General features: G+C 43.9%; 1 protein-coding gene across 1 annotated transcript in view; it reads right to left on the reverse strand.

The window, feature by feature from the left end:
* eif2b3 (eukaryotic translation initiation factor 2B, subunit 3 gamma) overlaps positions 1-12,198 on the reverse strand; it is a 68,457-nt gene extending 56,259 nt beyond the window's left edge. Inside the window, exons 1-3 of the mRNA XM_080778472.1 lie at positions 11,889-12,198; positions 11,139-11,294; positions 7,909-8,066 (exon numbers count right to left, since the gene is read on the reverse strand). Of these exons, the coding sequence (XP_080634598.1) occupies positions 7,909-8,066; positions 11,139-11,286 (306 nt within the window). The 5' untranslated portion in view covers positions 11,287-11,294; positions 11,889-12,198. The remainder of the gene's footprint in view (positions 1-7,908; positions 8,067-11,138; positions 11,295-11,888) is intronic.
* Between the last annotated feature and the right edge of the window lie 459 nt (positions 12,199-12,657).

Below are 12,657 nucleotides of genomic sequence, written 5' to 3' on the forward strand. Positions count from 1 at the left end.
ACGGCCATGCCAGAATCAGGGACCTTACCAAAAGGACATTAGAGGAAAGTCAAAAGGGAAGGGGGGGTACCAGAGGGAGGGAAAAGAGAAGGCATGGGTCTAGTCTTCATTCAACCGCATCTCCTGTGTCCCGCTCACATGCAAAAGCTTCGTTTGGATCTCCCAGTCCCTGCTCTGCCAAAACGCTCTTCGTCTTAGCGGCACTAATGTTTGTGCGACGGACACATCGGCGGCTCTAATAAACAGTGTTGCCAAGTCCGCTCTGACTTTGGACTTAGTTGGGCTTCTCAGTTCCTTCCAGAACTTTTTCATGTCAAGGACACCCAAATGTATATATGTGTCCTGCATGGACCCCATCTATAAACATTTTGTGCCAGGGACCCGAATACAAGATTTGTCTATTTAGAAAAAAATGCACATAAAGTTTGCAAGTGCAGACGGTGTGCGGGTCTTTGTGCACTTTATGTGCATTTGTTCTGAATACATTGAGCCCTGCCTACGCACCCGCCTCAGAGCACACAGGTGTGCATAAGATTTGTCTATTGAAAATGTTCCACATCATTATGTTTTCATAATTTAAAAATGAATAGAAATCTACAAGCCCATAACGTATCGACACGGTGGGAGCTTGTAGATCGGCGGATTAAATAGGTGTGTGTGTGTGTGTGTGTGTGTGTGTGTGTGTGTGTGTGCGTGTGTACGCCTAATGTGCACATGTGGTCTAGTCACTTCTTTTGGGCTTGTTTTCATAGACCTGGTTGCGTGTTTGTCTTGTCAAAATCTGGCAACACCGCTGAGAACGCGCGCTCCTCTCTCCTAGCCCACATCGACTCAAGACGCCAGCTGATCAAACCCGGTTGACAATGCAAACGTCAAAGGGACTTAAGCAGTCACGGCAAGACAATACGGCCATGTAAAGCACTCCTTTCAAAAGTTAAGCCCCCATGTGAAAGATGCAAGTTATTATTTGGGGCATATCCATTTTATTCATGTAACGTCACCGTAGCTGATGACTGAAGCAAACCCCTCCAGAAATGTGGTTGTTAATCATTCTCCCGAATTAAGCCAGAGGGGATCGACCCACTAAACACACCCAGACTCCACACCGATTCCTGTAAGTATTTTGTTTGATAGGTTACACCAAATCCCTTTGTGGGAGGGCATTTGTGTAAAGTGGCATGCGTTTGAGTGTGTGTGTGTGTGTGTGTGTGTGTGTGTGTGTGTGTGTGTGACTTAGCATGTTAGGACAATATGTCGTGTCCCCACAAGCATACTAGTGCAATGTCATAAATAGATTGTGTGAGGTCTTTTTTCGTGGTCCTTGCAATGGAAATGTTTGATGGTTTAAAAAAAAGAAATACTTTCAGACATCAGATTTTACAATTAGAAAAGGATTCGGGTTGGGAGTCAGGGTCAGGATTAGACATTAAGAGGATAGATTTGGGGGTTGTGGGGTTAGAGTCATGCCTCATTTATAAATGCAACTTTTCAGCTAATTTCAATGCCATCCTAAAATATTGATGTCCTCACAAGTGCAGTGTGTGTGTGTGTGTGTGGGCGCGTGTGCGTGTGTGTCCGTGTGCGTGCGACAGTTTGTTTGAGTGATCTCCACACAGGGATTTGGCAGGCTATTGCTCGGGTTCCTCACTCATCACCCTACAGTGTGTGTACGTTGGAGTGTGTGTGTAACTCAATGCCTCTAATCTAGCCGGCTGCTCAAAGGATTAGGAACCCAAGCATTCTCAATGGGAGCATGCTGGAGCTAGTCCCCTTCTCTCTCTCTCTGTGTGTGTGTGTGTGTGTGTGTGTGTGTGTGTGTGTGTGTGTGTGTGTGTGTGTGTGTGTGTGTGTGTGTGTGTGTGTGTGTGTTTGTGTGTGTGTGTGTGTGTGTACTATCCTTGTGAGGGCCAAAAGTCTCCACAAGTATTTTTTTTTCTTTTAGGTTTACAATTTGGAACAGATTCACATTGGGGTTAGGATTAGGACTGGGCATTTAGAGGTTAGGGTAGTTGTTATGCTTGATTTATACTTGTGTTGCGCACCGCAAATAGCTGATGTACAAGCCCTCAATGTGTTGCAACGTGACGTGTTCTGAGCTTGTAGATCAACTATTTTCAGTTAAAGTAGGGATGCACTGAAAGGGACATTCTTGGCCGAAACCGAATACCGAATATCCGAATATGATTAATATTATATATCTTTTTTCCTACCATTGCTGTCATGGCCGTACCTTAAAGCTACCTGATTTATGGCAAAATAAATGGTTATGGCAAAACCTTTATGGGTCCATAAAACATTTAATCAGCTCTTTTGAAGGCATTAATTGCATACACTATTCGGCGATATATGTTCTGCCTATTCGGGCCGAAACCGAATACGCCGAAAATGCTTGTATATAGCAGTGACGACAATGAGAATTGAGAACACTGAGGTTCTTTAGGGTGATGTGTGCATGCGTCCTACTTCTAAATGTATACATATAATTATGTACGCACTGTGTGAAATATCTATAAGGTGTGCTTTGTTGATATCCATAATATGGATATATGATATTGGATATTTATTTGCACATGAATATTTTAACAGTTGTTGCCGTTTCTATTTCTATCAATTTTGGAGTGCTGAGCTATAGCTGGCGCTGTTGCTACTGCTAGCTTATGCTTGGTGTGTTGTGGTATTTACTGCTGGAGTAAAATGAGTCGAGCAGTCTTTTCCGTCACTCTACTGGCCGTTTATTGTTATTTCTTGGTCTTTTTTTCGGAGTCTCTTTTTGATAGATTGATATAGGAAACACAAGTGAAGGGAGGAGGGGTAGTAACATGCAGCAAATGGTTCAAATGGACAGTCGGGGTATTGAACCGGGGACTCGTCCTGTGTGGTACACGCCTGCGGCTCACTGTGTTGGTAACCCGTCAACACATTGTGAGCTTGTTAAACCAGCGGCCATGTTACTTTCCCCTTAAGACCGGCTGCCACAGCAGCGTTGCTTTATCTGTATTCTGTACTTTTCCCGGATTCAATTCTGTGAAGTTTCTCGGAAGCATAAATGGGTTATATTAGGCTGATATATTCTCTTTTCAGAAAACAGCGCATAAGTGGTTTGACCACTTAAACTCTAGCATCTGTATTGTGGAGAAAGCTTTCACAGAAAATAGCTAATCGATAAGCTCACAGTGTGTTGCACGTGTCGGAAACAGAAAATATGCTAGTATAGAGCCCTGAGGGACTCCGCCTAACCATACAGCAATCTCGGCCTACCCAAAAAAACAATGGTGGCCTACCCATCTGGGCTGCAGTGTTAAGTGGTCAGATGGGTGGGCCGCGTGCGTTTTCAGCGCATGTTTATTTTCAATCAGTCGATTGTGATCTGGCTTGGATCGACAACAACATAGTACAGTATGGTACTATTACTTTAACTACTGGCTTAACGTACTGTATAGTGTTTACCTCAAGCTAAATTACAAATGAACGACAAGAGCAATCTGCTGTTAACAACCTATCTGCACGCACACACACAAATAAATCCCCCCGTGTCCTGTGCTGCGCTGTGCTGTGTGTCATCATCCAGGGCCCAAAGCCCCTGAATGCTTCCTTCTGGTCGGTCATCAATGGTGCGCTCCACACACCCGTACAAACACTAAAACACATACACACACACTGTGTACATTGTGTACGCACGCACATCGCTCTGGGGTGAATAATATAACTGGTCCGTTTCTATAAACTGGTACACACACTCTCACACACACACACACACACATGCACGATTTCACGCACACATGCAAACAGATGTGCTGCAGGATGAGTGTAAATGGTCCACACGGTTTGAACTGACTGGCAGAAGGCTGGCTATAGGCCCTCCGCCATGACCTCATCTGTTTAGAGAAAGAGACGGATGGAGGGAGGGAGGGAGGGAGAGAGAAAGAGAGAGAGAGAGAGAGAAGGATGGATGGATGGAAACATGGAGCGTGGGATGGAAGGTTGAGCAGGCAGGACAAGACGGGGGTCTGGCGGCCGTGATGTAGGGAAGAGTGTGTGTGTGCGTGTGTGTGTGTGTGTGTGACGTGTACGCGCGCGCGCGTGTGTGTGTGTGTACGTGTGCGTGCGTTACAGTATGTGTGGTGTGTTTTCGGCAGGTGAAATGAGGCACTTCGGCTTCATCTGCCGTCCAGGGAGGGGAAGGCACGGATCAGTGATGGCGCTGCGGCACACAGGATCTCTCTGTCACTCCCCCCACACACACACACACACACACACACACACACACACACAGTCACCCGGCCAGCCCCCCATCCATTTATTTCTTTCACGCTTCCTCCATCTCCTGACAATCACCATTCTCACTTTGCTTTCTCTCTTTACTCTCTTAAGCCCGAGTTGTTGTATGCGGGAGCCGTGCACTGAAAATAGTTTGTAGGTCTGTACACAACATGCTGATACTAGCATAATGTACGCTAACCAGATACATCTAGCTATAGTGCATTATGGAACACCGCTTTTCTTTGTTCTTTTCATTTCTCTGAAAACAACGTAACGGTTTTGGTCCTACACAACTTCCTCCCGCAGTGACGAAAGTAAAGATACAAAACTTTTGTATAAAAAGAACAAAAAGATTTTCAAAAACCCAACTTTCAATAGCGTTAACATCGAAAACTGGATTCTCATTGGCCAATAGGGGGCAGGCCTCGTACAGTCTGTTTACAATTTAGGCATTTAGCAGATGCCCTTAACCAGAGTGACTTATTATAAGCAAGGTAAACACGTACAGTACCTGAAATTGAGAGAGACAGCGTGCAGTGCCTCGATAAACCAAGAACCTGGCCTCACTAGTCTAAACAATTACTATCAGAATCAAAATAATAATCCGTAAATTGAAACGACAGCATACGTTTCAGGTAAACAGTGAATCCAGCATCTGTCTAAATAACCTGCTATGACCCGCTAGAAAATCCCTTATTTCCTAGACCTGTGAGTTATTTCCTGATAGCTGTTCTCAATAACGGACTGGTGTTCGGCCCCGTGTTTCTTACGCTGCGATGGAAGCGGAAGCCGTGTAAACGTGTAACAAGCGTGATAATGTACAGTGAGGCTGTCCTTATTGGAACATAAACCTTGACCTGCCGGTGGGTTTACCGGCATGTTCCAATAAAGACCGCCTCACATGCATCACTGTAGTGTACACTAATCCTTACTTACAAAAAAAAAAAAGGAGAATACCAAATAAAAAACAAATGACCTCACTGAAAGTAAGCAAAGCTGTTGTGCAGATGGGAGCAGATGGAGTTTTCCTGGCATGGCCTCTCAAACTACACCCCTGGTTGACCACCGTTCCACTGCTAGGATATTCTATAGCGGGGAGTCTCAACCCCCGACAGTGTACAAATGGAACCACATGATGCCATTTTGGTTCCACTTGCACACTCCATTTGTTACGGACTTGGATTAGGGTCCACGTCACTTAGCTGGGGGACCCGGACTGGAAACAGTCTACCTACTGATACATCTTGGGAAATCTAAACTCAATGAAAGGTTAGCTCAACCGTCTGCAGGCACCTAGGCTGCTGAACCGGCCTGACGGCGTGCCACGGGTTCGACTCCCGAGGGGTGCATATTTAGTTTAGACTAGTCATTGGTTAAGGTTAGGTTTAGGTGTGCTGCCCCCACTTCCGATCCTGACGGCCTTTGCCGCGTGTCTTCCCCCCCCCCATCTCTCTCCCCATTTCCTGTCAAGATTACTTTCAACCTATCAATGAAAGGCAGAAAAAGCCAAAACAAATTATTATTAAAAAAAGAAAAACAGTGGTTCTCAACCAGCTTTTTAATATCAAGGAAAGGACCTCCAAATTGATACATATCAATACATGATATCCGACCCCTGTTTGAAAGGATATGCCAGGGACGCGCTTATAACCACGCCCGCTTCTGTGGCCAATGCGGAAGTGCCTGAAGTGAATCATGTCCTGCCCAGAGCGTTTGTTCAGACTGCCACTCAAAGTGGGCCAAAGTGGGCCAATCACAGCGCGTCCTTGCACAACCCGGGTGGGTTTTCGGAAGACGCGCCAGGGACCCTCAAAAGAACAATTCTTAAGGCTATAGCAGTGATTCCTAACCGTTTTAATTAAGGAACCCAATTTTATCGAGTGCCTTCTTCCTTCATATATCTAACTACGTACTAGTCCTGCTGCTCCTGAGATGCACCAGACCAGCCTGAAATTGGCTTGGGGTGCGGTGGAACCCCATTGCAGTCCTGATACCATATGAAGTCTTTGCAATGGTTCCACAATGCTATTTTTCTTTTATTTGCGATGGTAGGTCGCAGATTACTATAAAAACCTGCAAAGCCCGTCAGTCAGTACGTCCATCACGCCTCCATATATGGTTGTCAGTCTGTCACACCCAAAGTTATTAGCGCAGCTGCGCCCAGGAGCCGGCGAAAACTAGAGTTCTCAACAGGCCCGAAAATTAAGGCCGAGCCCTACATGAGCCCTAACTGGGCTGGCCCGAGTCCTCGCCTGGCCTTACTAATTATCACACATTTTTCGCCCTACCTGTCCCTAAAACGTAACAAAAAAAATATATATATATGGGCATTCCCAGACGTGTAGTTTCAGCAAGACCTCGCCCTCAGCTGTCTTACTGGTACGTCTTCAGATCTAAGAGAGACTACGTGAGAATAGGTCTTTATACAGAGTCTGATGTGTTTTGTTTTGTTTCGTGTTTGATTTGATGGACAAGGAAAACACATCCAATTTGGTGTGCACTGGTCTGCGTCAGCCAAAATAAATCGCACCCGCTCCGCACCCATTCCCCATGGCAAATATCCTTCCAAGATGGCAAGTGATCAGTTCTCCAGTGATGATGCGTGTTCACCATGTACAAATTCCTCAGAGATTATTATGATTATCGTTTGATTGAACCGATATTAGCGCACTGGTGATTCATTCGCCACAATTTCCAGCAGTGTTCAACTTAGAATAAACACCATTGGGGGACAAAAAAAAGGTTAGCTTATCATACAGTGTTCACTGTTCAGAAACCCCCCCGAAAAAATAAGCCTGTCAGAAGTAATTCAAGTCAAAAGTGTAATAATGTCAGTATATGAGCTTATCTTTTCAATTTATTGCTCAGTCCGTTTTCTACGCCTCTAAAAAAATGCAGGACTCTAGCTTGCTTTGGCTGAAATAATGCTGTGGTTTCCCTGTGGTTCTGTCAGAGGTCATATTCTTTGACAGTATGGATGGATGGAACACCATATTTGGGCAAGACTGATAGTTGTGAGATCGTGAATTCATAAAATGTGGAAAAATGTTCACCCAAAAATATGAATATTCGTATTATTATGTCAAAAATATGAAGAGATTTACTTCCTTGGCCTGCTGGCAGCATACATAAGAAATTTGGCGCTGATCAGTCCAGGATGGGAAGTCAATTAATCTCAAACCACAGTTTGTGCCACAGATCCCCAAAATGATATGTAATGTATTTGGCCACGGACCTCCATCTGAAATGTTTTGTGCCAGGGACCCCCAGAAGAGAAGATTTGTGTTCAAAAAAGCTAAATTATTCAAAATCATTTAAAAAATAGCAGCGCTCAGGTCTGCATGCTAATTTTAAGAGTTTTTTTTTTAAATATATGTTGCTATTGTATATACTGTAGCTAAAATGTAAAATGACACATGATTTGATGGGTTAATGAATTACAGCCTGACACACACACACCAACACGCTACAACACAATACATTTCCCTCAAAACTCATGTTTTCTCACATGGGTTCTCAGTGACCCAGAGTTCGGGAACAATGCTAGCCTGGCCTGGGTTGATATTGTTACATTATTACATGCTTTTGATCATCAGGCAAAGGTTCTGAGTCACCCTGCTACACACACACACACACACACACACACACCTTGATCTTCTGCTGGATGTGTCGCAGAGCATCTGCCGTGCCCAAAGCTGCGTCGTCCTGGATGCACACGATGTCCAGCTTCATCTTCACGTCCAGCTTCATCTTGGGGTCCGTGCTCAACATCTTCTGCACCTCCTTAGTGGTGATCACTATCACCTCTGGAGAGACCACGGGGGAAAGAAGAACATGTACCACGTGAACAGTGAACACTAGGATCCATATTCATGGGGGAAAGGCTCACAAGGCGCCACCACGATTCGGCGCGTTGTGAGGTTGTTGCGAGGCTATTTTCAGCGAAGATGTTTAATGCAGAGTGAATAATGAAATGGCACTAGTATAAAGCGACTCAGGACGACCAGGTATGTCATAATAGGTGAACATTTGGCAAAAAGTTGTGAACATTTGGACAAAATAGCTGATCTAACACATTGCAAAGTGCCGTGTTATGAGCTTAGACCGGCCATTTCCGGGGAAGAGATTTGGTGTAGAGGGAAAACGATTGGACACCCATCTACAACCTTATCTTCATATAATTGGCCCTCACTAATAATAATAATAATAATAATACTGTAAATAAAATGTACTTTTCTAGGTACTCGAAGTCTCTTTACATAGACAGAATAAAAACAACTTTATAGGAAAAAATAGTTAAAAAGGTTAAACAAAATAATGTAAACAAAGGCGAGGGGGGTTCGTTGGGATTTATGTAGGGAATGCAAGTCTGAAAAGGTGGGTTTTGATTGTGGTTTTAAACGTGGTGGTGAGGGTGGGGGAAACTCTGATATGAGCTGGGATGGTTTTAAACGTGGTGAGGGTGGGGTCAACTCTGATGTTCCACAGTGAGGGGGCCGGGCCACCGAGAAAGGCCCCGTCACCCCAGGTTCGCTTCCATTTTGCCCCAGGGACGTCGAGGAGGTTGACATCAGCTGACCTAATGCTCAGTATATGCTGGCTAGGGATGCAAATTATTGATTAATTAATTAATTGACAGCCTCATTAATCGATTAACCGGTTAGTTGATAAGCAGCGTTTTTATTTTAATCTGAGAGTCTTAACTTCCCTCAATAATGTCTAACATAGAAATCTCCATTTTGCTGTATACAGAAAGAATACAAAGGCATATTATAGTCCTTAATCACATATTTATTTGACCATTTGAGTGTTGCAAAAGCAGAGACGTTTCTGTGGCTACCAAGGTGGGGGGGGGGGGGGGGACTTTTTAACCGTCCCACATGTGCGTTCCTTGGCTGTGCGCGCGCACAGACAGCATTAAATTCACAGAAAACCCCCCAATGATCCGCAGAATTGTTAAGTTTAATTGAAGCATTTATTAACCGCGATTAATCTGGCACAATTTCCACAATAGGAAGGACACCTACTGGTTGACAAGTAGTATTGCCCGAAGCCCATAAGGCAATATCTCCCCTGGCTAATTTATGAGTGGTAAATGTTTGGTTTCAAACGTGGGAGAGCCGGGTTCCTAAAATGTATGGATTGTAGATTGAATACATGTGTGCCCAGCAGTGACAGAGCTATCAGAGAGAAATGCTAAAATGAGGGAGACTAGCATATTTGGCAAAGCTGATAATGAAGCCAAGCTGCTAATAAAAAACATACTGCATATGTACTGTTGCTGTGCGTTCGAAAATGGCACAAGACCTCGTTGTAAAGAGCACACTGGGTATTACATTAACCCATTCTGACCTGAGATCAGATTCATACGAGGTTTCCACTGGACACACACTGGTCTGATTAACCCATTCTGACCTGAGATCAGATTCTAAAAATGTCAGTCGCTCTTCGATTTTTCTAAAATAGCAGACCTACAAGCTCGTAGCGCGCCACTCGGTGGCGCGCTACGAGCTTGTAGATCTGCTGTTTTTCAATAGCTAAAAGCATAACATGATGCTAACACCAAAATGGGTGCCCGGTCAGAATGGGTTAAGCCTCTTTTTTTACTATATGCAATAATGCAATGCAGCCACACTTCAGAACATACACAGTAAACAATCAGTCTTAAGTGTCAACTTAACTTAACCCCCGACAGGTCCATTTGGTTACATGTTGTTCACTTGCAGTTACAAATGGATAAAAAAATGTTATGCAGAGGAGAAGAAGTTTACTGTGTAGACCAGCCTTTCATTACCTCCCCAAAATGGCCAAAACATTTAACAAATCCAAAAAAGAAATAAAAACAGCAAAAAGAAAAAAAAACTGCTTTAATTACCCTTGTCTGTATAAAATGTGTCTCCTCCTGGGCATTTAGCTCACTATGGCTGTGTCAGCCTTGTAAAATCTAATTGCAGGGCTTTGGCTAGTTGGCTGCACACAGTAAACTGCTGGCCACACATGATGATAATGTATAGGAAGGTAGCTTTTCTTTAGGTCTAGGCGGACCTACGGGCTGCTCTAATAAACAGTGCTGTTTACTGGAAGGCAAGCGCAATAGCGCATTGTGTCAAATCCCTTTACAGGCCAGCCATTTGTGGACCAAATGCACATTGTGCTATTATTACATGATTTAGACTGGAGTGTAAATCTAGACGCAGAGAGACAGACACGCACACACACGGCACGGCACGGCGCGCGCACACACACACACACACACACACACACACACACACACAGTCTAATTGATGGGGCCACCTAGCTACTCGATTCCTTCCAAATGAAACTCCAGTGAGAAAATAAAATGGTACACAAAATGGTCCCTGAGGTGACAGGCCTAAACTATCACTGATACGAAGAGAACAAAGACAATTTGGCACCAAACCATTGAATCAACCCAGAAACTGTTACAGATGGAATGAAGACACAGAGATAGAGAGAAAGAAAGAAACACAGACAGACAGTATTGCTGGCATTGTATAAACTATCAACTATCAGTTATTTAGTGATTTTTCAATCAATGAATCGGATAGTTGAGAAGCGTTTCACTTTGTTTCTCAATTCATTGATGTATAAATTAAAGTCTGTTGTACAAAATGTCATGGAAAACCAGCCAAAATACAATAGCAGTAGAAAATCACGTTACTTTCGGGCAAGAAACCTCTGAACGAATCGGGAAGCGACACGTTCCAAGCTTAATGTCGATCTTCTTACTTTTGCTAATTATTTTTATCTGAATCCTGAAAAGTTACAGTTTTGGACAGTTTCCAAAGGAAAAGAGGCGATAGGTGATTAAACCGATTAGTTGGATTAACTCTTGCACTCTTATAAAAGTGTGTCACCTTCAAAGCCCACTCTCTCCAGAAGGTTGAGGGGGTACCAGATGAGAGGCTTGTTGCCCACCGGCAGCAGAGGTTTGGGGGTGTTGTGGGTCAGGTCCATCATTCTGGAACCTCCACCTGCTGCCATCAACACCGCCTGGAGCTCCATAATGTCTGCTGAGAGAGGGGTCGGCGAGACAGAGAGAGAGAAAGATACAAGGAGACAGAGAGACAAAGAGAGAGATATGGAGAGAGAGAGAGAGAGAGAGAGAGAGAGAGAGAGAGAGAGAGAGAGAGAGAGAGAGGAGGTGGACTGGAGGCAGAGGGGGAGGGAGAGGAATGTCAAGAGAGATGGATGAGAGACAGAAAGACAAGAGACAGAGAAAGACGAGAGACAGAGGTAGAGGGGAGAGGGGGGGGGGGTGGCTCTTAACACCAAATTCACCAATAGCATTGGCTACTCAATACAAAGACAGAATTAATTCCTCAGTGTTAATTTATTTATTTGTAACTGATAAAGTATGCTCATTGTTAATTGCAACAAAAAAATCATGACTCGCTGAATGACATAACAGCATATTGAATTACTATAGAAGAGAATGGCTATTATTGAATTATAGCAGCACATTATTGCTTGCACGAGTGCAAGCAATACTGTGCTCATGAGTACATTTCTTGAAGTTTATGTTGTTCTAATATATTGATTATATTAGAACAGCATATTGAATGAGTATGTAATTATAACATAATCATATTATCGCTTCAACCTACCTGTCAACGTGCTGAGTTCCTCTGATCACTTGTTGTCAGTGAATATGATGACAGCGCCACTAGTCGCATGGGTATGTACTTGCTGTCACACTGTTGTTAGCACTTAGCTAACGAGTAGCACTTGAACGGCAGCCACTGCTTCGGTAAATACGAGATGTAGAAACAGCAGCAGGGTTGCTATGTGAGACACGCTCGCCCTGGAATATGTGGTAACGAAATATAGTATATTATTGTTAAATTGTTTAGGTATAACTCCATGCAACAGGCGACACAGCTTGTACACAACATGTATGATGATGACACCTGTGTGCGTCCCGTGAAAGAAGTCCGTGCAGAAACCTGCTCCTCGTCTACATGATAGTTCCTTCTAGTATCAGCCAAAGCCATAGAGTAAGACAGAGTTACGACATTGAGGGGGCAGAAAACTGAGCGCTCTCGGGCTGTTCATGCAGCCTGGAGAGTGACAAGTCGGCGCAAGTATCAGCAATTTTAGAGACGACCTGCTCTACCTCCTGAACCGCCCCGTAGAAGAGCCGCCATTGGACTGGCCCCATGAAGTGAATGGAGTTGTCGTATTTGTAACTGTCTTACTCTATGGCTCTGGTATCAGCGTTCTAGCCTACTCTAAATGTGATGTAACTTTAGAATAGATAGAATAGAACCCCTACATACTGTATTAATTATTCTTAAATATTAAATAAATATTAAGTGGAGTAGTACACACTGGTCACTTTTTGTTTGGACTCAAACACAGTCAGCAAATAATTGT

The sequence above is a fragment of the Protomyctophum bolini genome (assembly GCF_963924005.1).
Source record: "Protomyctophum bolini genome assembly, chromosome: 12".
Lineage (NCBI taxonomy): Eukaryota > Metazoa > Chordata > Actinopteri > Myctophiformes > Myctophidae > Protomyctophum > Protomyctophum bolini.